Consider the following 25934-nt stretch of genomic DNA (forward strand, 5'->3'; position numbering starts at 1 on the left):
AATTGCCTCATTTGTGTGTGAAAGGTCGGAGAATTCAAAGCAGAAAGTGTTGCCCTTATAGCTGTTTTTTGGATGCTTTTATGTCATTTTAAGTCCAATTTCAAGGTATTTTGCCAAAAGTGCTGCTTTTTTGAAATTCAGTGTTTTATTATTGCAGTGGAAAGTTTTCTTGTATTTGAAAAGTCTTTACAATTGACAGCACTGTTGTTAGTGCCCCTTACAGACTAGCAGTTTGATGCAATTCCTGCATTTAAAGACAGGGTGTTTTTTGTTACACCACAAAACTTGGATAATTCAGTTTCCATCTCATATTATTTCCAAGTCATTTTAAAGATATTTGTATACTTCTGTCACTGTGTAAAGCAACCAACATGCTACCAAACCACTTCAGCTGACAAACAATCTTTGACTGCCCGAGCCAAAATGGTACTTTTGAAGTTCAAGGGGGGTACTTTCTACCCCCTGTTGCATTTCTAAAGGTCAGTGAAATCTCTACAGTTCTGGAGTTGATCTGATGCAAGCCTTTTTTCTTTTTTTTCATTCTAAGCTGCACAGAGTAGGAAAGGCCATCCTTGTCATCAGAAAGGAGTTACGAATGAACCCTTTCACGTGAGACTAAATAAAGAAATGGAGATGAGTCAGGTCCCCATATGACACGTTTGTGTGAGGTTTAGGGATTTATGATCTGCCTATACTGGCTATCGTTCTGATATCATATATTTTTCTCCACTTTTTTTAGAAGATTTTATATTGAAATTGTGAGTGAAGTGGTGTATACAAAACCATTGACTTATACTGTAAATGAAAAAAACTACTAATACTGATCATGATTGAATGAGACCTGTCCTTGAATAAAAACACATTGGGACCTCTTTTACGAATATGGTCCTATGTTTTTTTTGTGTTCATGAGAAAGATTTAAAGAAAAATCCAAGTCAGATTCATGACTTGTTCTTAAACCACATAATTATTTGCATCTGTGTTCTTATATTGAAGAATCTCATTGTCCTTATAAATTTAAAGTACTTGCTAGGTGATCCTAATTAGCATAGGTAAACACCCTGCTAATCCCCATAAAAGGGCATAAGACTGCAGGGCTGTGTGCACACAAATCACACACAGAAATTGCAAAGAAAAGTCAAGAATGCCCGAAGGAAATCCTAAAGAGACTGGAGCACCGGACTCCAAAAGAAAACTTCAATAGTTGTAAAGTGAAGGTACTGCTTCAGGAAGTGAACACCAAACAAGCTGTCATATTTAGTAGCATCAGTAGTTGTGGATTGTGTTGTATGTTTGGTCTTAAACCTAAGGGCCAAAAAATATTGCCAAAGGGGGGCCATGCTAGCCCAGAGTTATCTGAGCTGGATCAACATATTCAGATGTGCTATCAGCTGAGCATTTGGGCACAGATGTGGGCCCTGTGTCAGTGGTTTCATCTCCTTGGCCACCTTTCACACCTTTTCAGAACCACAAGGTAAGCAGTTTTTTCAGAATTAATACAATTTGACAGTAGAATTTAAAGTAAAAGCTGTAGCCGTAAAACCATGGAACATGTTACACATTTAATACAATATTTAATATGAGGCAGATTTTTTGTAAATATGTGTCCTCTTCAATATGTTTATGTGTTTTTAAAAGTGTGACCTCAGTGCTTAGTTTGTATTCAAAACATAAACAGTTGCTTTTTCAGTATAGACCAACATTGCATAATTGAAATGCCCAAAATTTAAAGGTCACTACAATGGTTTAATTTTCATAATTTATTTACACATGATCTCCTGTTGAGGCAACCACCCTCTGTGGTGGAAGCTGGCACCTCGCAGCCAGTACCTTCCTGCAGCAGTACGTCAATGCATGCACCTAAGTCCTGTTCAACCGCACCACGTGGGCAGTAAGTGTGTTGTCTGATCCCAGGATTGTGTTAAGAGGCATATCCTCTTGTTGTGGTGGCTGAGGTGGAAGTGGTGCACTACATTTCATAGCGATGTTGTGCAAGACACAGCAGGCCATGATTATCCTTCTAATCTAAAGCAATGAAAAGATGCCCAAGTCGTCTATAGGCCCTCTATGGTTTGTAAAGCATTTTGCCACCTGCTGTGTCCAAACATATCCAGCTTCCTTTTAGGATGCCAATGGTGTGCTTGATGATTGAGTGAGTATATGCACGTGCTGCTGATTGAAGGACACCTTCTGCTGAGTCTGAGTGTTGGTGAGTGGTGTCATTAAGCAGGGGGGCAGGACATGACTTCCATCTCCTGATAACACAAGTCATTATAGGAAAAGAAGGTCAGTGTTGCTGGATACCAATGAGCCATGTGTCTCCAGTAGCTCTTTGTTCGAGGTGTATACCCGCATAACTGTTTTGTAAAATGTAGGAGTCGTATGCACCTCCTGGGAAACAGGACCACATTTAGAAGGTGGTTCTGGGAGTCTCAGATGAGTTGTTCATTTATGATGTGGGATTGCTTGCAGTTGAGATATGGGAACAGATGTGGAGAGTGTGTCTTAATGTGCATGTGCGTGCAGTCTGTTGTGCTGATGGTGTTGGGTAGACCAGCAATGGAGGCCTCTCTTGACTGGGACCTGTTCTTCTTCTCTGTAGGGGAATTTTATGTGTTGTGTGGCCAGTTGATTTATTCGATCCACAACTCATGGGAGAGCATGGCTGATAGATGCTTTTGACATGCCGACTCTGTCCCCTAGTTCCCTCTGAAATGTCCCAGAGGCTAAAAAGCCCAATGTAGAGACTACCTGCATGTGTGGTCGTACAGGGTTACACCGTCTGGTATGTCTCTGCTGTGCTGGCTCCAAACTAATGCAACACTCCATGAAGACAGCTCTTGGTAGCCTAAAGCATCCCAAGAGGCTCTCAGAGGTTCTGCAAATACATCTACATGGTCCTGGAAAATCTGTTCTCTCCACAGAACACAATCTTAAAGGAACACAATCAGGACACCATCTTGCAGCAGCAGTAAATTTGCCATTGTGTGAGTAGGTTTAAGGTGCAGAAATAGGCTTACTTTGGGCTTATACATAGCATGATCAATCATGAGTATTGGATGGCATTGTTCTCAATAATATAATTGATGTAAATTGAAGTGTTATATTTGTTCATGTTAAGAGTCCATAATGCTTTATACAATCTTTATTTATTCATTAAAATATTTCTATACTATACTATACTATACTATACTATACTATACTATACTATACTATACTATACTATACTATACTATACTATATTGTTTAGTCTATAAGGCTCAGAAAGATTTTAAAAAGCCTATTTCAATCTCAAATTGCTTGTTTTACAAATCAACAGTTCCAAACCTTCAGTTTATAATCACAAAACAAAATAAACAGCAGCAAATTCTCACATTTGTGCAGCTTGGACAAACAAATATTTGGCATTTTTACTTGAAAAGTGACTGATTATCAAAAAAAAACCTTCGAGACAGAGGAGTCATACACGACAGGGAGAAAAATCTGAAAGAATCAATGAATATTCTAAGGAGAGTGCTCCTAAAAAACTGTCTTCCTAGAAGGGTGAGGGACAGGGTGACAGTGCCTGAAAGACTGAAAAGAAAGGACTATGAAGTCTGACTGGAAGAGAAAAAAATGAAGCAAAGTTTTAAAAAAAAGGCCCTTCTTGTCTCAATAATGACAGCTGTAACATTTCACCACAGCTGTCATAGTCAGAATTTGTCTTACTAAAGTGAATGCTTTTGTAGAAAATAAAGATTACAACACCATGCAAGAAAAACATCTCGTGATATGCAAGGTAAAAAGAAATTCAGTATAATGTAAATTATATATCGCAAGTATAATAAGTAAAATAAGTCATTGGATTGTAGAGGCGGTAAGCATTTATCATTTAACAGGGATATCCAGATTCTTGCCAGCTGAGATTCAAGAATTAAAAATAGTGTAACGTTCAAATGTATCATTGTAATCATGCTAAGGTGATGAAACATTGGCATTTATCCCTAATATACCCCAAGAAAATATGTCAGCTAATATGATGAACTAAAAAAAGTATTACACAAGTAAGACCTGCTTCACTTTGAAATAAAGTCATTAAAGTGTTAACATGTCTTTTAACTTACTGCCATCACCAAAACACTGCTCACTGCTAAAAATTACTGGGTCTACTAATGTAGACTGACACTGAATTATTAAAACTTTTCAGTTGCAAAATGGTCATGAACTTATCATTGATATTCTTAACATGCAGCTACTTGTTGCCTATAACTGTTAGAAATGAAACACATGCATACATGTTTCCTCACCTTAGCACAATAAGGGCCACAAAAGGATTGCATGATTTTGCTGCCGCTAAACCTGTGCAAATTAGAAAAAAAGACAGCGTGCAATTTACAAAGCGCCTGCAAAGGGTGAAATGCACCGCGAACTGTGCTGCCAAGCTAATAGTGTCACAGTGCGCCTTTTTCCATTTGCATGTATGTAAAAGGTAACAATCATACATTCAAAATGCATGAAACACTAGAAACCGCTCCACTCACTCAAACAGATGCAAAACTGCAACACATTGCACTGAGCTGCAAAACTTATTTTGCACCGGTATATCATTAACGCAAAATATTTTGTGAATAGGACTTTGATTGCTGCTGTAAATGTGTCGCAATTCATGGTGCTATTAGCAGGCGCAATCCATCCTTTGCAGATTTGGACTAATTGCGCACTGCCATGTGCAGTCAACAAACAGATGTTAACAGATGGGGTGGCTATGTAAGTCAATACTTCGGTATCTGTCTTACAAAATCCAACTAGTGGGAAGTTCCACTGATTATTTAATTAGCTTCTGCCCTGGTAAATTAGATGTTAATGTCACATAAATACAAGTACTAATTGAATGAGGAGCATCACAAATGAGCCCTTTGAAGTACATCATTTTGTCCAGTAGATTGACTAAAGCAATAAGATGGCTAGTAGGACAGTTCCAACACAGTACAGACACTGATATGTCACATGTCGTATGTCTCAGGCAGAAAGGTAAACTCAGATAGAAAGCTGAGTTATATGAAGGTCTGGATTTAGCTGAATTTAAAATCCCCAGGAGATTTGACCAGGGTTGGACTGAGAGTAGAGGCATCCTTGGAGACAAATCAAATGTCAAAGCAATCAACTGGACCTGTCACAGTCTCATCATCTTGTAAAGAAACTTGTTGGGAGATGTAACCAAAGGACAAGATTCCCCAGGCAAGATATTGCCAGAGGTTGCCTCACATCCTTCCAAACCGTATCCTCAAACCAGAGCTCTGTTTGAAAATATATAGTATCTAATAGAGGTTGCTTTTGCCCACCCTGTTACTTTTCTCTAAGAGAAGTTTCACCACCCTCAGGCGGCTTCAAACCTGATTATGCTGAGTGTCCCACAAGACAATTCCACACCTGACTCGTTCATGGTCCATGGAGATGTAGTTCACCGAGTTATCACTTCATGCTGAGATTGACTTTGATCAGTGTCACCCCCAAGCGTGTCATTAATGAGCAGAGTCTTGTGGCCGTAAAGCAGCATCATCATATTCATCACCTCAAGTGATTAAGAGACGAATATGATGTGTATCTCCGAGAAACCTGTGTGTCTTTTCCTGCTATTCCAGGACTGAGTGTTGTGCACAAGAAAAAAAAGTAGCTTTATTAGTCCTGCCTGGCTTAACTGAAGATCTGAATCAAGCCCAAAGTGTATAAACTGCAGCTTAAAGATTTGGCACTTAGGACCATATCTCATCCTGACAGATTTTCCTTTATCCATTATTAAAACACATAAATAAATGTACAGACAGAAAATCATTTTATGATGAATAACCACATTTAAGCTCTGTAACATTTATGAAAATTTACACTGCGTAAGAACACACACTGGTTGAGTCTATTAGGCCTGCCTTTTCAGTGTAAATTCATTTATCTGTCTAACTGAATAACAGGAACAAATGGTTTTATTCATGTTTATGTGTTGCTTGTACATGCAGAGCTGAAAACAATGGCCAATATCTCAAGTACTGATGGTGTCTGACCTAGAGTATGTAACAAGTAATATATATTTTATTGGCCTGGACCTATTCAATATTCATGCACAGTATATTATTTGTTTTCAGGAATGCTGTGTTTATGACTAGTAATCAGTAATGAAACAAGGTATCTAAAGTGGGAAAAAAAATACTGTCTTTCTGTCACGAAGATAAACAGTGGAGATTCTGCGGCATGGCCTATGAATTTTAATGTTGTACTTCAGAGGTAAAGGTCACAGGCTTATGTAGGGGTTCTGGTTAGTGATAATCTGTGTGTGTGTGTGTGTGTGTGTGTGTGTGTGTGTGTGTGTGTGTGCGTGTGTGTGTGTGTGTGTGCTCTAAAAAACATTCTCTTATTCTCTTTACTGATCACCTTGATAAATCTGATGTCTAATAGCTAATGTCTAATATCCAGGATGATTTACCTGATTTTGTGAAAATTAGTGTCAAAAGTGTCAAAAATGATTAAAAAAAGAAGAAAAAAATGTATTCAGATAAAGCAAGTAGATTAAAATCTACAATATGCAACTTTTTGCCTTTAGGCAGGAAATGTGATGTTAGTCCTGCTCACCTCAAATGTGAAGCTGAGGTAGCTGGCATCTGCATAGCACACAACTAACATTAGAGAAGCAGGTAAGTTGCCTGTGTTTGTGTCTCCGGCAGTCTGCAATAAAACAGCAAGGCTAGCGTTCGCCTTTTGTTTTTCCTCAGCTTATCTGTACATGATTGGTATGTAGTTAGCTTTCCAATACTGCTGTTATGTGTATTACAACATTACTGACATTACTGCTCTTGACCGCAGTAAAATTCAGCTCAACACTTTGTGTCCAAAGGATTCAACAATTCATCTAACTTTCACCAGCCATCTTTCATATGTCAAATATTACAGTAGGTAAAACAGCTTTAACTGCTTTTGCAGCCAAAAAGAAACATGTCATTCCACCATCAGTGGTGAGGAGACACATTTTATTTAGATGAGTTACAGTTATAAATTACTTTTAACAAAACTGAGCCTCAGTTCAGCAGTTTTGTGCCTTAGGTTTAGAAATTATTCCTGTTTACTAAGCCAGACCAACAGACTGGCTTGACAGAACAATACAGCAGAATGGATTTCTTGTTTTGATGTTGCGTTGATTAATTGTGTGGTTATCTTCATTATTCGAGGATTTTGTGCCTTCAAGTATAGTTGTTGCTGCAGACCAACATAGATGCTGTAGTGCAGTGTGTCAAACATCTGCCCTATTTTTCCTGTTTTACAATTTTCCCTGTAGTATATGTAGACCAAAGTAGAGTACAGGAGTCAGTCTTGCTGTTTTGCTCAAGGCTCATCATATCTGGGCACATACGGAATAGACCCATGGTTATTCTCTTCTCTCCATATTAGCCATTTAGTGAAACCCTCCTAGAGCAACTATAATGTACGGTAGACTAAATACACAGTTGTTCTGTAAAAAAAAAGCACTCTTAAGCTGAGTTGAAGCTAATCTGAGGCTTCAGCAGTCTGAAAAGTGAGAGGATATTTTCCAATTTTACAGTGTTTTTAGTATGAAATTCCTTATTTGTGTTTTCCTAGACAGTATTTTCTTGCTACTTTCTGGTAGTTGCATGTACGTTTGTTGACAGAACAAAACACAAGTAATAACCCTAACCAGGTCTGCCAGAAAGATAACCCACTTTATTTAGATAGCTTAGACTGCTGAAGCCTCATAGCTATTGAAGCCTAGCGGTTACCATGGTAATTGTAGTACTGCATTAGTTTTACACTGAGGGTTTCCTGGGGGTGAACATAGGTTTTACATTACTGCTGCATGTTGGTCACATTTTTGACAGCATGTCATGTATATGCAGATGTAAGTTCTCTATCACAGTGAATGTAGTTTGTAATGAAGAAATAGTTTTAGATAGAATGCAGTTTTAATTTAAAGCTGTAGTTTTGTAGCTGTGTCTTGAATGCTTCCCAAAGTTCTTAAAGTACTGCAGCCATTTAACATTGCACCTCAAGAAAGTCACTTACAAGACTCCAAGGCAAAGCCTAGATAATCCAGATGACACCACCAGGGTTATCTTTTCAGACTTTAGAAAGCTCCCTCCAGCTAGAGAAGACATCACACACACAAGGAGTTATACTCCTTAGAGGAGTGAACTAAACTTGATGTGTAAAATTTGAGGAGTGCCCCTTTAAGAGCTGCTTTCTTATTAGGCTTTGGCACTCAGATGCCTAAAAAAACTCCCAAAAACAGACAGTGCTATTTAGCATTGCTACACTTGCAATTCCAAGTCCTGTGCAATATCTAACATCTTGGACAACAGATCATTAGCTCATATATTAAGGAGCCAATTTTGATGTTATGATGATTACTTTTTATCCTCAACTACTCTCCCTGTAAGTCTTCAGACCTTATTTACAATAAGATTCAGATCCCTAATTGCTAAGCCTTAGGACATCATTAATTAGCTCAAAACAATTTTCATCCCAGGAAAACAACCACCTGAAACTATTTTGAATTATGTATGATACATAAAAAGGGCTCGCACTGCAATAATTTGAATAAATTATCAAGGCTTAAATGGATATCAGAGAAAAACCAAGTGTTCTGTTAAGAATCAAAGGAAACAAACTTGCACTTACATTACGTTATGTTAAACTGGCATGTTCAATTTGAATGCAAATGTAAACACAGAGCACATGCAGTGGAAAAAAAAAATATTTGTGTTAGATCCTAGAATATTCTCACTAGGCGGCTTATTGAAAATACTTAAATCTTCTGTTGTGGTGAAATTTGGGCATCTGGTACGCTCAACAAAGACCTAAAGCAGAAAGTAAAAAGAAAAACGGTGATTCAGGTCATCTTGTTTAATCTAAATAATGCCTGCCAAAAATGGATTGACACTTCTCTGACATGACCTTTTCCATGTTGTGTGAAAATGATTAAAGAATGGACATACTGTGATTTAACATTTGAGCCAGCATGCAGTCTATTGATCGTGCCTTCACATCTGAAATCATTAATGAGCACAGACTTCTTGGAATATATTTGATTCTCTTTTCATTCTTCAATGTACATTGCTTTGTTACACTTATTGCTGATACATATGAAATTCATCCAAACTGTTTAATTTGAAATGCCAACATATTGTAAATGTAATATTCTGACAGCAGCCAATGATTTATTATAAGAATTGTCTTAATACAATGTGACTATGGACAAAGGTTATTTGTTAACTGTAATTTTAAAACATGGTGTTGATGTGTGATGTGGGTTGATGACATTTCCTCCCCCTTATTTTCCCTTCTATTTACATCGTAACACTTTGAATCACGGGACATTCATCGCACAAATCCTTCATGCCAGCAATGCACATGTTATATCCATAGTGAGGCTTTATTCATGAATTCAGGAATTTTTTTTAAAAATGGCTCCAGTATGATCAAATTTACAGACAAATATTTCAGCTTCTATTTTTCTATGTTTTTCTGTAACAGTGGCTGCTCATCTTCTGTGACTCAAAGGCTCAGATTTCTTTGGCAGAGTGTCTTGGTTCAAACGTAGAAATAGGGTGAGGAGCCTGAGGTACAATTGCTGCTTCGTCACATTAAAATGAGCCAGCGGAGGTGATTTGGGCATATGATTAGGATGTCTCCTGGTTCCTCCATGTGGAAATATTCCAGACACACTGAACATGAAGGGGGCTATGGGACACACCAGAGGTATATTATATCCTTCATTACAGGATCTGGGAATGCTGATATCACCTATGAAAAGCTGGAGGACATGAATGGAGAAAAGGACGTTGGGGCTACTCTGCTTAATCTGCTGCCACCATGTCTTGTTCCTGGATAAGTGGCTTAAAACAGATCGATACAAAAGATGGTGATTTTTGTCCCAACACAAAATATTTTATATTGTTAAATCCCCAAAAGGTTTCTTTTGTTTGAAACTCTTTCCCACAAATGTCACAGGGAACCTTTCATGTAACATTCAATAAGTGGCACCGCATTCAATATTTTTAACCCCCTTTTTAGGTGGTGTGATGTTACTCTCAGTGGGTATCAACTGTATTTAGATAGGCCTGATGGTAAAGCATCTTCTCTTTGTTTGTCTGGATATTTTTGTTTTCAGTTCAGGCATCAATAAGCCAAGGTCTCACATCTGAAAAATAGTTTTACTTCTTTACAGTAATTGCACATATTTGTCTTAAACATCCATGAATTATAAATATCTGATTAATTATGCATCTCCTTGCTTGCTGTGCTAATGTGAACAGTGACCTTATTCTTCATCTGCTTACAGTGTGCCTCACACACAAGCTATGACATTGCATAGCATACTGTTTAAACCATGCAATGATCTAAAACTGTGAAGTACAACCAAACTCAATTATAAGCACCATGGCAGAAAAAACTTGTGCTTCCACTGATTCCTGGGTTGTTTAGTGGGCATGATTTTCTCAACTCAAAGCATCCATGGATCCATGAGAAGTCTGGATGTATCCATCCAGTGTATAAGGTAATGGTACTAGTCAGCCATGTGTCTTCTTCATGGCTTGTGAGCTATATGCTATATATATATATAAGCTATCTGTCTTGTTACATATTTAGTCAAAGTTAAAATAAAACATCAGAGCATTAATATCCCAAGGAAACATGAAATCAAATTTTCGACACTGTTTTGGGAAGCAGGAGGCTTTACTGAAAGCTCAGTTTTCCCTGTGGTGTATGAGTCATGATGAACCCTGTGCTGACTCCTCGTGGTGAGCTATCGATCCACTGCCGGGATCACCTTCTGGCCATCATCTCTAGGCCTCATTAGCAAGGGCTTATTAGCTGAGTAGGACTATTACAGTGCAGTGCTGATGAAACCAGTGGTGAATAGGGAAAACACATTTGATCTTAGACTTTCACGCCTGACTGGCTTTGCCTGCCTAAATAGAATACATTGAATATGTAATTGACAGAGCCGACAGAAACAGAGACACTTTGGATGCAGAGAAAGCAAAACCACTGCGGGCTTATTTGAACTGATCATTCAAATAAAACCAGTTATCTTCATTATACCTGATTTTGGTGACTAACATATTAAATGTAACAACAAAATTGTCCAGAAAAATCCCCCCTAAAAACCTTAAGCTACAGCAGTTTGACGTAGACCATCAATTGCACATTGTGTTAAAAGCATTTTTTTACTGTATTTTTTCCCTACTGTTTTGTGACATATGCTTTATTATTGAATTATTGAGAGAAGCCATCACTAATCGTTATGTCATTGTTACTGCAAGTTTTTTTGTTGTTGTTTTTTTTCTTTGTTTTATTCCATTGCATTTAATTTAATTTAATTGTTAAATTTTGGTCACAGTACATTTAGGATGATGTGTCAAAGACAGAACAAAATTAAACAGTATAGAAGAATCTTCCAAAATGGAGAAATCAATTTAGTTTTCAAAAGAGAAAAGTAAGTTCTTGAGACATTTCTAAATAGTAACCAAATGATTCATTGTCACTGCTGTTCTTCACAATCCTCCAAAGACAACAAATAATTTTCCTCTTGATCTTATTAAAGGCTTTGTAGAAAAGCTTAGAAAATAATAATATGGTGCATAATGAATGTAATTTTCCTTATTATTTAGATCACACAAATGTACTGAATCCGACTTCCTCAGTAGCACTAAGATAATGTCCAAAATTATATACTCACCGCAGTGATATTTTGATCTTGGATCACATCTCATAAATTGGTTGGTTTTATTTTGAATTCACACTAGATATTTTATAGGATTATGCATTACTTGTCACAAATAAGTCCATTATGTAATTAATGCATCACTAGTCTCATCGAATGTGTCATTAACATACTTCAAAAAGATACATTTACTATGGTGGCAATGTTGCCACCAACAGCACCAAATCAACTCTCAAGCACATATAAAGATGCAAGGATAGTAATATGTTTGGCATTCAACCACCAGGGAGTGACAGCTAAGCAGAGAGACAGAGAGAGCATGACAGAGCCAAAGGAAATTTTAAAAAACTACAGAGACAGCAGTAGCTATGAGTCAATATATTAGTATTGTAGTTATTGTATCATCAGTTAAAAACATTTCAATGACAGCATCAAAAATACTGCAGCAGATTAAGTGCGGTAGTACCCTTCACTACAACAGATTTCTCCTCAGCTCTACAGAAAACTGTACAATCACACAATTGATGCAATAACAGCATGATTTTCAACTGGAAAATCACAGCCAAGTATATTTTTTAACCATAACAGTTACAGTAACCATCTACTCTAGTTAGTTTTTTTCCCAAGTTATGTCTAGCAAACATCTTGTGGTTGCACTGTTCAGTAGCATAACTATAGTATGTTTGTGACATACACAGTGGCAGCAATTACAGTTTAAAATGTCTGTTTTCTTATGCTGCATGTTCATATCATGCTACTGCATGTTTCTCTTCAAGTTTGACTGGAAAAGAAGGTCACCAAATAGTAGACTGGGCTGTGAAATTATTAACCTCCCAAAGCCAAATTCTCAATCTTTCTACCACTTTGCATTACAAAAGTAGCGCCTACAGGGGAAACTCCTTGGCTCCTTCATCATTGTTTTTCTTGTAGCTTTTATACCTGACTTGTTGTGGTGTATGCATCTGTATGCGCAAGTTGATGTAACTAAGCGAAGCCAGAAACCACTGAAACTGGCTAGTTAGGCAACATACTTCACTGTATTGTGTTGGTTGAGGGAATGACACACAGGAAGCCTGTCTTTATTTATATGCTCCGGTTTATTGTCTAAGAACCAAATATATTCTGCTTCATTATTTCAGCACAATGGCTTGCTAGCTTGTTTACTGAGTGCATTTCTTCACATTATATGCAACATTGATACAGTATTTATAAAAATATGTGTACATGTATACATATATGATGAATACACACACACACACACCTATATTACAATACAGTAGTAATAATATAAGCTGTGGTCAGATTCATTATACATCCATGTGCATGGATGCATAATAAGATCTGGATATGGCTCTGCTGCTCAGCCTTGCTTCTAGTTTTTTCCCAGTGGCCACTCGCGGTAGACCTATTGCAGAGAAAATTCCCCTGCAGCCTAAAAAGTATTCTTCTCATCAACCATCATTCTAAAAGAAGCTGTTGACAGGACACTTTGAACTAAAATATGATTCTTCCTATTATGATTTTTTTTATCCATGGAGGTTTTATATTGGTAAAACGTTCTTCAACCTGAGAAAAGTGATTAAAAATGGGACCTTACATGTAGGGCCAGTGTTAGAAACACTTTTGCGCATATTCAGAAGGCCAAAAGGCCCTCAGAAGTAAACCAAGAAGCTGAAAAGACTGAAAATAGACTGAAAAGCTGAATAGGCCCCATCTTTGAGTATGGTATCCAGATCATATAATACATACATGGTCATGTGACACTGTAGCAGGGCCCTTGAACCTTACAGCGGAAGTGGTGTAGGCATTAACTAGATCTGAACACTTTGGAGACACATGATAGACACATGTGTGAACAGTGAGTCACCAAAACACATTAAAACCATCTCTCGGTCCGCATTCTGTAGAGATACAGGGGTCTGATAGTTTTGACTGTTGAATCATGCTAGATTAGATTTTGTTTAAAGTCAATATGAAGCTATGTGTTGTTTGCGAACCAGACCAACCCAATGTCCCATTAGCATGCTTCAGCCAATCAAATACCTACATTAGCTTCTTTCTAGCTTGTGACATGAGTTGGATGTAGGCTAATGACTAAAAATAATATTTCAAACAATGATAAATACACAGTATATTATATCAGTGAATTGTATTGTGAATGAGATTCATCTTTAACATATAGTTATGTTAAAAAGAGTCCTTTAGTTGGCTAACCCTAAAAGCTACAGTTCAAAGAGTGTTGGAGAACCTGTTGATCAAGTGCAATACTTCTAATAGCTATAGTAAAATATGGGATGGTAAAACCAGTAAAATGAAATCCTATATATCTTGTAATTGTTCTGTATTGTAGTACGTAGTTTTAGGTATAGATATACGTAGCTCACTCCAGCCTAATTCCTGGGCTTTACCATGAATCACTGAGTAAAAACCACTGTCAGCATCACGTCCATGAAAATTCAGCTGGCTAAATTTACATGTTCAGTTGTCTTAGTGCATTTTCTGTAGTGAGAGATGAAAGTAATGATTCAGTCAGATATTCACAATTGAATTGGAGCTGTTGAACTGGCAAAGTATAGTTATGGTACTTACTATTAGATAGTAGTTCTACCATGTCAAAGCAATTTTGAATGCAAAATGCTGTGGACAATGGTATTCTGATTCTAATAATTCAATTTAAGATGAGATGCAACCACAAAGGCTCCAGATCGGAGTGTGTGATACTGGGCATCACAAGACACATCAGAAAGTTAGTATACATATTAGGTTGGTAATGGCCAAGAGTTACTATAAAAGGACCATGGCAGTGGGATAAAGATAAAGATAAATGCTGTTGAAAATTATATAGAATTATACTAAAACATTTATTTTGGAGACAGCTCCATCATCCGAACTCTTTGCCGAGCTTGCACATACCTAAATTGTGTGACATGGAGAAAGATAGATCTTGCCTTGAGCACAACAATAATAATGTTTTCATTATTTGAAGATGTGTCACAATAATGTCTTGAAAAAAAATCTCTAAAACATTCTCAGTAATTGTATTTAATAGATGGGGAGCCAAACCCAAAAGATAATGCCCAGAACAGTACTTTGGAGAGTAAAATAGATAGGACACAGACAGAGACAGAAATGGAGGACATGGAGGCAGGAAGGAAGGATATGGAGATTGAGAGAGAAGAGATGGAGAGCGACATCAGAGTTTACAAGGACGAAAACTTATTTTCGATTATTGGCTATGGTTACCAAATCTAACAGATCCAGTCAGTGTTGAGAACTACAATATCAAGTACAATGGTGCCTTCGTCAAATTCTCAACTTCATTTGGGCGCTGAAGTCCTGTTGTCCAGTTCCCATATAAACATGATGGGCGGCCTTTTCAGGGCTGCTGGTATGATGAAAACTCCTGCTTAGAGTATCCTCCTCTGAATGATGCCATGTACTGCTTCAGCTGCTGGCTTTTTATGAATGACAAAACGTCTAAGAGCAGGTCTGCATGGAATTCTGTGGGATTAAACATGTGGAGGCAGGCCAGAGTCAGAATGATGGTGCACTGCAGCAGTGAATCACACATGCTAGGCCTGTTCAGGTGGAATGAATTTAACACTGCCAGGAGTCGTTATATACCTAAAACCGCAAATGAGTAAAATTTACCTTAGTACCTTGCTACCGCATTGTCCTCACAAAGGAATGTCTAAAGTCACAAAATGAGTTTGTTTAATCATCACCTGCATTTTGGTCCCATTGTTTATAATCTAAGTAGGCTATCTTTAAGAGCACCAATTGTTTTGCATGGCTATTAGTATAATCTCAAATTAAACTGAAAATGGGTATTGGAAGAAAATATTTGCATATTTTGGTGATATGATTTTATTATTAAAACAGCATTCATCACCTAATTGGATTATCCGTGTTATTTAAATATCCAAATAAGTGTTACCCCAAATGGACAATAGTAAGCCAAAATAATAATAATAATAATAATAAACAACCACTGTACTCATAGGTGATTATAATGATAATATTGCAACAAACAATGTGTGATAAGAGAGCTTCGTCAAGAAACTTGAGGTAACCATTTAAGCTTTTTTAAATGTATGGCTTCATAATGCAAATTTGTATTTCTCTTTTGGTGTCCCATTCATGAAAACAGAATAAGTGAAAATACAAACTGGGCTAAATAGCCTATAGACAATCATGGTAAAACTAAAATGAATGAATGATTTACTAATTAAGGGGGCCAACTAGGCTAATCATCTTCGTTTGAACACTATGTGTCCCTCAAAAACACTTTGAGCAGACATGTAGCACGGTGACTAAGCCTTTTCTATAGACAGCTTTCCTGCACTTCAGGCACTAAGTGGAAGTTTTTTTGAAGGTCATTCTCCTCTGCTCTTTTTATAATTTAATTATGACTTGACATACTGTAGTTGTCAGATCAAATAATCCAACGAATGCTGTTAGTTCATAATAATAATACATTTATTTAGTATAGCACCTTACACAGAAATAAAATTCACGAAGTGCTTCACAGAATACAAAAAGACCATAAAACATGCAAACATTAAAAAACAAAGCAATAAAAACATACAATCAATGAGCTAGAAGAAAGAAAAGCAATACAAACTAAATTAAAACAAAAAAACCCCATAAAAATATAAAAGCAAAAACACAGGCAAACAGAGGACTTAGAAGAGAAACAAGCACTAAATCAATTTAAGGTGAGATAAATGCCAATTTAAACAGGTGAGTCTTCAGTTGCTTTTTAAAAACCTCTACAGAGGCTGCAGATCGTAACCCTAAAGGTAGAGAGTTCCACAGCATTGGAGCCACTACTTCAAAGGCCCGATCACCTTTTGTTTTCAGTCTCGACCGAGGGATAACCAGTAGGCTCTGGTCAGCAGACCTTAATCACTTACTGGGTATATATGGATTGAGAAGGTCACATAAGTATTCAGGTGCCTGATTGTGCAGAGTTCTATAAGTGATTACAAGAACCTTAAAATTAATTCTAAACCTGATGAGGAGCCAACATAAACATAAAGAATATAAAATGGGTGTAATGTGTGTGTGTAAATAAATGGCTTAAAAAGAAAGTCATTGGGCATGGCTTTTGCAGTCACTGATTCTCAAATGCAAGCAGCCAAAGAAAGGGAGAGGCAGAAGAACAGAGAGATTATCTTCTGATAATGGGCATTACAATGTACCTAGACAAGACAAGATTTAGCCTACAGGGGTAGTGATGAAAGCTAGCTAAGTTCAAACAGACAAAATGTTCTGCGTCTGGTGGACTCATTTGGGCAATATGACAATGTCCTCTAGCTTCATCTTGATTGTTATCAAGGAAAAGCAAGCAACAAAGCAAAGGCACCAGGTTATCCTCCTCTCCATATATAACATTAAATGACCATGTAAGAGCCCTTGGTCTTCATGTGAAATGAGTCATCCAGAAGGAAGTGATGGAAACATCACTACTTTCTATTTTCCTCGATGAGACCACTGATTTGTTGCACATGAAGCAGGTGCCCTTTGTTGTGTCATATATGCATGGCATGACCACCAAAAAGTGTTTCATCCAGCTCTAGGATGTCCAGTCAACAAATGGAAAGTGACTGAAGGAGAATCAGCTGAAACTAGAAGACATCCATGGACAGAGATGCAATGGGGCAGCCAACATAAGCAAGCCTTACAAAGAGCAATAGTCCAGAATACAACAGCAGAATAAAAAGGCACTGTATGTGCATTGCCATGCACATTGTTTAAACTTGGCTTTAGCGGAGAGTGCAAAATCAAGCATACACTTTGTGGATTTTTTCACAATGGTTGCAAAACTTTACACCGTCATTGCCAACTGTCCAAAGCACCATGCAACAGCTCATTGAAACACATGTCACTCTACCTGTCTCAACAGCAACTGTAGAACTCTCTTTTTCAAAACTGAAACTGGTAAAAACAAGGCTGAGAAATCTATGTGGTCAAGAGCAGCAGTCAGATCTCCCCCTACCGGCCATAGAAAATGAGATGCCTATTGACAACAATGAGGTCTTGAAGATTGTCATTGATATGGTCCACAACAGGAGGCTTCTCCTATAATGCTTTGAACCAGTGACTCAGTGACCCGGTGGTGATGTTGACTCATTTGTTCTCTGCTTCACGTTGTGTTTCGAATGAGAGCCACAATGAAGAAACGGCAACATGGTGTTTATTAGTCATCTCCGTTATCATTTGTAAGCTTTTACATTGAATTATTTTACACTCTGGGAACCTAATGTGTTTTTTTTTCTCAAATAGCAATATGTTCCTGAAGGATAATTTCTTGTCTGCTGTCACCTACAATAGTAGACATTACTGCAAAATAAGAGTTATACTGTTTTTCATATAGAAGAAACAAATGTATTTTATAAGGCTGATTTCAGCTGCGAAACTTTGAGGAAGATGCACAGTCATTTGAATAAGAAATGGTTCATAGTTGTGTGGATTGGGGGGAGGTTTGTGTACAGTCACAAATGGGGTTCGCAGGCTTGAATACTTGGAGATGGTAGGAAAACACAAAAACGCCTCATAATTTGTCCTCAAAATGCAAACTGCTGAGCTGCTGCAATGACAGTAATCAGCTGAGACCAGTTGATCAATACTGAACTTTAAACTAACGATAACTCGATGCAAACTATACTGCATAAAACGTGTCTAGCTGGCAGTCATCAAACAAACTTCAGCCTGATGTTTGACTGGCAGCACTCTCTGCAGTTACTTTTTCCTTGTACATTCCCATCTGATGTTGACAGACTGCTGCTTTTACCTCCATGTTTTGTAACTCAGAAGGGTCTCTATTTTTTGCAAGATTGTGACATTAAGTAATTACTGCAAAAGGAACATACATGCACATACATGTGATGATCAAACAGTCAGATCCTGACCCAACTCTTATTGTTGTCAATGTAGTTAACAGAGTTGGTTGTCTTTGTTGTGTGAGGAGCCGCTCCTCTTTTTCTCCGAAGTTGAGTTTTATCAAACCACTTCTACAAGTTGTGCCCCTTTTGGAACTACCAGTAACTCCTACACCAACATGTCCTTCAAATCTTATGTCCTTAGGCTCACTGCACTTAAATTGACTATGTAAGGTGAAGGTTCAGCCACATTCCACCTCCACCCTGCGTCTCCCTTTCACTTCAACTGATTCCAAGCTAAAGCAATGTCTAATTCTGATTAAATTTTCCTGCTTGAGTGCAACCTCTTGGTCAGCTTTGGCAGATTCACAGGTCAGAGTTCATAAAATGGAGAAATCATTATTTTAACAATGTGCCATTACCTTGTTTTGTGCAGCATAGCTCTCGCCCACATACTTTTTGAGATTTGTTGTTACTAAGGTAATTTTAGTCATGTAATTTCTCCATATACCCAGAATGTCACCCAAATATGGCTAGCGCTACAAACATTGGGTTATAATAAGTAAACTTAAAGTAAAGAGAACATTTTTCTTCAAGACAACATACACTTTGTATTAATAACATTTACAGTGAGACACTGGGGCATCCTGGGGGCTCCGGGGCCAAAGTTGTTATTGCAACATCCTTGGTTTGATTCCAGACAGACACCTTGTTGTACAGTATATCATATCCTCTCTTCTTCTCTTGCCCCTTATTTTCTGTCACAACTCTAGTGTCTGTTGTTCAATAAAAGGAAAAATGTCAAATACTTTTCATGAGATATTGAAAATTCCTTTTCCTTATTTTGTCAGGTACTGGAGGTATTTCCTGTTTCGAACAACTCCTTTCTTATTTACAGATCAAACAACTTAAATAACTTCATCTCCTTCTTTCTCTCCAGTTCCAGAATAGACAGCATTGTGTCCACAAACTCACAATCCAATCTACTGTATATTGCCTGGCAAGAGAAGAATTTCAGTATTAGTAATTCAGCCTTGATAATTTTATTCAAATTCTCACACTCACCATGTTCTGCAGTCTAGCATCAGTGAAACCGGTTTCTGATTTCTCCTTTACATTTCACAACCCTGAATTATGGCTGATTGTGTGTTTACAATGCATTTTTTAAAGTTGATTTTAACAAGCCAGCTGTAGAGTGGTGGTTCCAAAACCACAAAACACACCATGTGAGTGTTTGCAGGATATTAAGAGATGCAGTCTACTTTTATATTCTCAAAAGGGGGTTTCTAACAATTTATAACAAGTTACTTGTTTTCTTATATTTCTTCATCATAACAAGAAAACATTTCCTTTTTCTAGAAAAACAAAGTTTTCCCATTGTAACAAGACATATAAATACATGTTTTTAAATAACAACAGTTTGATCTTATAATGTGATAAATCAGTTCTGTACTGCCATTGGCAATACAACATTTTTTGGCTGGTGCACTTAAATTACGTAAAATTATCTTTATAAATGTAACACTTGTAAACACCTCTGCCCTATCTAAATGATCATGGTTTTGTTTGTGAGAATGCTTAAAAAGGTTGTGCAACAGGCAATAAAAGCAAGAAGAGGCTAAAGGAGAGCTGAATATTGTCTGGGATCCAAACTAAAAATGTAAAAGTTAAAGTAACAATCTTAAATCTCCTTTTTGTTCTCTTTGGCAGCACCTATGGTGATAAGTGGTAATTGCAGGTGTGTTTTTGGACCTGACTCCCAGAGATGTAAACTGTGTTGCCTGTGTGACATCATGCTAGCAGAGAACAGAAAAAAAACACAAACAAAACAGTATGAACCTTCACATGCAAGTGAGTTGCAGAGCAAGTCCGTTGCGTTAGATCCACCAACACTTTCTAGCAAACCAACCTGCTGTGCTGTGCTGTGTCACTGATTGTACATCAACTTTGAATTTTTCCAAGCAATGTTGCCAGAGACATCCAATTCATACTACAAATGGAAAGGCTTTCATCTGTGGGCCACAGGCTCCATCACCATTATGTTGCACCTCATTCTGTAAAAGATAGGCCTAGTGAGTGACTTAACAGATATTTATTTAAATGAAAGTATTCAAGATTCTAATTAGACAAAATTGCACCAAGATGGCAGAACAATTAAAACAATTGATTCAGGACAACTTTCAAATCTACTCAGTATGTGTGTGTGTGTGTGTGTGTGTGTGTGTGCGTGTGTGTGTGTGTGTGTGTGTGTGTGTGTGTGTGTGTGTGTGTGTGTGTGTGTGTGTGTGTGTGCACCTGTCAGTGCCAAAAAGCCTCTTGGTGCAAATTGTTGGCTGCTGCATGTGTTGTGTATCCTATTCTGAATACATCTGATTGGCTTTGTCATATCAGGCTACCTCTACAGGTCCAACAAAAGACACTGAGTATTAGAAGTCCAGTGAGTGTGTGGACAAACCACACAGAAAACTGGAAAGAAACTCTAATGAGTCTGATCAGTGTGTGGGTCTATCCCGCCTACACAACTCCATCGTCCCTGCGTTTCCAACATGTGTCTATTGTGCGCATTACCAAAGATGCACACACGCAGAGGACCCCTGGATGCGAGCTGCTGAATTCGAAGCCACTCCACTCCATGTTTTGCCCTGCCCTTATGTGCTCTGCTCGCTGTGCAGCGTGTCTCCGTTTCATTTAGCTTTCCTCACACTGACACATACACAGGGCTGCCGTGTGTGCGGGAGAAGTTGTTGGCACAGAGAGCACCAGCAGCAACTGTCTCTTCAAACGGATTTGTTCAAGCTGGGAGCAATCGGACTCACCGGGATCGTCTTTTTAAGAGGAAAGAGAAGAAGCTTTTTGCAATGAGGTGGACGTACCAGAATCTAAAGTGAGGAGTGATTTTTTTTTTGTTTGGCTTTTTGTTTCAATGAACATCTGACGTCCCGCTCACTGGAGAAATCTTTCGATCAGCCTCTCTTTGGATTTCTTTCTCTGACGGAGCTCGCGTTTCCCTGTGAAACATTATCAAGGATTTCACTGATGTGTGCGATGTGGAGACTGCAAGTCGCCTTATGTACTCTGTCGGTGCTGTCCCTGTCATTTGGTGGTGAAAGCAAAGCGCGGAGCTGCAGCGAGGTTAGACAAGCATATAACGCTAAAGGATTCAGCCTTGTCAATGTACCTCATCAGGAAATATCAGGTAAGGAAAAGTGACAAATCATTGCAGCGTCTCCCCTCTCCTTCTTTCACCACGTGCCACATGTCTTATTTTCCCCTCAAATCAAACAATATCAGGATGATTGCCACACACCTGAACTATGTGATCTTCGTCAAACCTTTATAATGCCTATAGGCATTACAGTAAGTCTGATATTGCAAAATGGTATGTGCATGGTATGGACTTTGTCAGAACATTTGTCTGAAATCTAATTCTAAATCTTCATTCAGTCTGTCTTTTGTATTCTTTAAGTGTTTTGATAAATCAAAGGCAATCTTGCGGTAGAGTGGGAATTGAGTTAGATTTCTGTCATTTAATGGTTAGCATTTCCCTCATTGCCTGATGATGAATCACAGGGAGCTGCATTTCATTCATTATTTCACATTAAGTAGAAGCCAAACACTGGATTTAATACCCAGAATACATACATATAGGCTACATATCATTTAACCCATCTGTGCAAAAAGCAACAGTAATGTTGCTCTATAAGTCTCTGCATAAATCTCACACTAACCATTCCCATGTGGCTACACTCACTATCCTTTTACATTTCAGATTCCACATTGACACCAGCATGTTGTAAAAATGATTAATAATAGCACACAGACCAAATTTACCACTTCTTAGCACTCTCACCACCAAGATGTATGTCCTCCTATAGAGGTGACTTCATAGGTTATAAATATTAAAGCAAACCAATTTAACAGCACCAAAACCCCCATATGAGAGACTTCAAGATATCATTTTCTTACAGCCAACTAAATCTAAAGTCTTTTGTGAATAGAGTTGATTAAATTGAGACAGACTTTGCAACAGTCACAACAGAAGACATGTGAAACTGGCAGGATACCTGTTGCTCATATTCAACAGAAAATCATGGAGCTTGTTGTGTTCTGTTTTGTCTAAATTGTGAATAGTGTTTACCAGTAGGGGGCTGTATGCACTCAGTACCAAATATTCCTTATGCTGTGGATTTTTTTCCCCTGATATTCCTCAAGGCTAAAGCTTAGGTTTTAATTCATGCTCTTTGGTACAGCAGAGATATGGGGTTTTATTATCTCTTGTGTGGTGGTAATCACATTTATGGTCAAAGCAGGGAAGGAGATTAGTCAGTAAACATAGTCTGCTTCATGAGAGGGAAGAGGAGAACCGGAGAGGCCTGAAGTTAATCCTTCTATTGCCTCTTACCAACAAAATAGAGATACTGTATTGGTAATTGGCAGTGTCGAGCAGTAATGATCATAGAGCCGCCTTATTTGGTTTTAACATGGTTTTTGGCTGGATGGGAATGTGATAGTTTTGTTGCTGATTGAATGTGTGAGTAAGTCTGTGTCTGTGCAACGTGTGTGTGTGTGTGTTGTATTACATTATCTTATACCAATTTAATTCAGGAGCATCACTTTATATGTTACATTTTTAAGTCAGTGCCCTTGTTGACCATACAGACCTTTTTAAAATGTATCAATCAATGTCATCAATAAATAACAAAAATATCATCTGTGTCCGGAAAATACAGAAGATATGAACTGTTGAAAAATCTATAAAAGCAAAAGTTCTCTAGCTCAAGAATCAACATAGATTAAATATTATGTACATAACTTTTTTTTTTAAATTAACATTGTAGACTTTTAAAGACATGATAAACTGATGAAATGTGACAAAGCAAGACAAAAGATGGACAATTCTTACCTTCTTGCCTTCAGGGTTGCAAAAGTATTGTTTTGTTAATTATTACAGCTTCGTTTAGTGCATCCAAATATGTGAACTAGCTCCAACTTAGTAACATAACACATGAACATCATTGATTTAACATTTTTTGATTAACTAGTCTATACTTTATTCATACAATTTTACTTGATTATTGTATTTATCCCAAGACAGTATCTCGGCCTAACTTTTGTTTACTTCAACTGACAGTTATTCTTTTATGAATGAAAATCATGCCGTCTCATAGGTAGTCACATAGTTTTTGTTGGCCTCACCCTGCCTGGAGCACTGGAAAGGTTCCAGTTACAGCAGCAGACATTCAGATTGTGTCAGAAAACCTTCTATACATTCATTTGACAAAGGTACTTTTATTAGATTACAAAAAGTTGTGTGTTCTTATTTTTGTGTTTCATGTAACACACCACATCTACTTTCAGTTATTTACAACTAAACAATATTTTTAATGTCTGACACAGGTCCGTTGACCACATTCACATTCGTGTTTTTGGGGACTGTGTCTCCAAATAACCTCTGTATAAATACAACAGAAGTTAGATACAAGCCTCAGGAGATGGCATAGTAGAAAACACTCAATTATGTGTAATTAGCTATGCTAATACTCACGTGTGGTGAGCTGCATGAGCAGAGTTAGTGCTCATCCCTTCATCACTTGCTATGTCATGCTACTGCTATACCTCTAGATACAACACACACAGGTTTAATACTTCTGCAGCGATGACTACTTCAGGATGTAAGCTCCAATTTGCATTAGCTAATTATTTTGACAGCTCTCTGCCACAGGCGGGCTGAGCTAAATTGTTTAAGAGGTGACCAATAGAACACATATGTTTATACAGATGTTAGTTTGTGTATGAAAATGCAACGGGCAAATTAGTGAATCCACAATTTAACTTAAATTGACCTTTAAATATCATTCATGTTAAATGTTTATTGAATTCAAATTCAATTTTTTAAAGGTCAAAAATTAATACATATGTGTGTTTTGTTTTTGGGGTTCTGAATTTAAGTAGCTTTCTTGTCAGACCCTTTTTGAATAAGCACATTTACAAAGCTCCTGTCTAAATTCTGCTGGCCATCCATCATTGAAATATTACAGCAGTGTTTAAATGAGTCTCATGGGCTCCAGAGTCATAAAACCGATCCAGAACATAAAGAACCCGGTAAACCGTCAGAGCAGAATCCCCAAATCGATGTTTCAAGGATTACACCAGGAGACTCTGCCATTTATTTGTATCTTTTGCTATCCTTTATCTAACTCTGTAAAGACTGTATGTATGTTTGCCATTCAATACATAACTACCAAGTATGGCTTCTATTCAGAGTGGCTAGGCTAATAATAACCCCTCACAATTACAAATATCACGGCAGTGGAAAGCAGAAACATGCGGTGCAAAGTTTCCTGCTACTTCCGAGACTATCAGATTTATGTGTGTGGATCCATCATGAAGAGATATAATGCACGCTCAGCACGCCTCTGTAATACTCACTGCTGTGCTTGGCAAATTGTCATCACATATACAGTACAGTTTTATTTTGGGATTGACATAACTGTTTGTTGTTGATGTCGTTGATGACATATTAAAGTAATTGGCAGAGCTGGCTGACTTGGTCTGAGGTCACTTAATTGATTAAAAGAGTGCTACTTTTTCCTAAGGGCTCTTGAGCTGGCACACAGTATGGGAGTGGTGGGAGGTAGAAGCTAGTGAGAATAATCCTAGCTGGCTTTAGACTAGTTTTCATACAGTAAGAGGTCTCTCAAAGGCTTGCCAGCATTCTTTGCAAACAGCAGGTGGGTAGGACAGGGTAGTGATGCTGAAATACTCTGCACTATATGGGGTGAATCTGAAAACTGTCTTCAACTGGCTAGTGGACAGCTTCATTAAACTACACCAGGTTGAGCTTGTGATTCCCCTGCCCTCGTGTCCGTGTTGTCAGTATACCATTGCCTTGTGTGCTAAACAGCAGTCAGCCAACAATACAGTACAGCTTGCCTGTGTGGATCACCCATGTGTGCATGTGTCAGACATTAGTTATGGTGTCACGCTCACAATGCTGCTTGATTGTCAGCCCTTTGTTCTTAAACGCATCGGCTTCTGAATGCTTCAGTCAGGCCCTGCCATGGAGCTCTTGCTCCAAGGCTTTGCTGTTAATATCAACATCTACTTACACAGAGCAGTTGGGATTCTCATGGGTGGACTCGGCTCTTTGCTACGGCTTTGAAACAAAATCACTTGATGTGCTGCAGTTCCTATTAATGCAGTGCCTGAGTCTTATATTTCCTTTCTCAAGAATAACAATTACCTTTGGGGTTCATCCGAACCAACTTTAAAGAATATTATTTGATTTCTCTTAACAGAACAGTTATTAGCTGTTATACAATACAGCATAATTTTTCCTCATG

The 25934-nt window shown here is 37.8% G+C and overlaps 1 protein-coding gene across 1 annotated transcript in view; it reads left to right on the forward strand.

Annotated features, from left to right (window-relative positions):
* Positions 1–21627: 21627 nt before the first annotated feature.
* Positions 21628–25934, forward strand: part of gpc6a (glypican 6a) — a 152514-nt gene continuing 148207 nt past the window's right edge. Inside the window, exon 1 of the mRNA XM_062415969.1 lies at positions 21628–21787. Coding sequence (XP_062271953.1) covers positions 21628–21787 — 160 coding nt within the window. The remainder of the gene's footprint in view (positions 21788–25934) is intronic.

The sequence above is a fragment of the Scomber scombrus genome, chromosome 1, assembly GCF_963691925.1.
Source record: "Scomber scombrus chromosome 1, fScoSco1.1, whole genome shotgun sequence".
Lineage (NCBI taxonomy): Eukaryota > Metazoa > Chordata > Actinopteri > Scombriformes > Scombridae > Scomber > Scomber scombrus.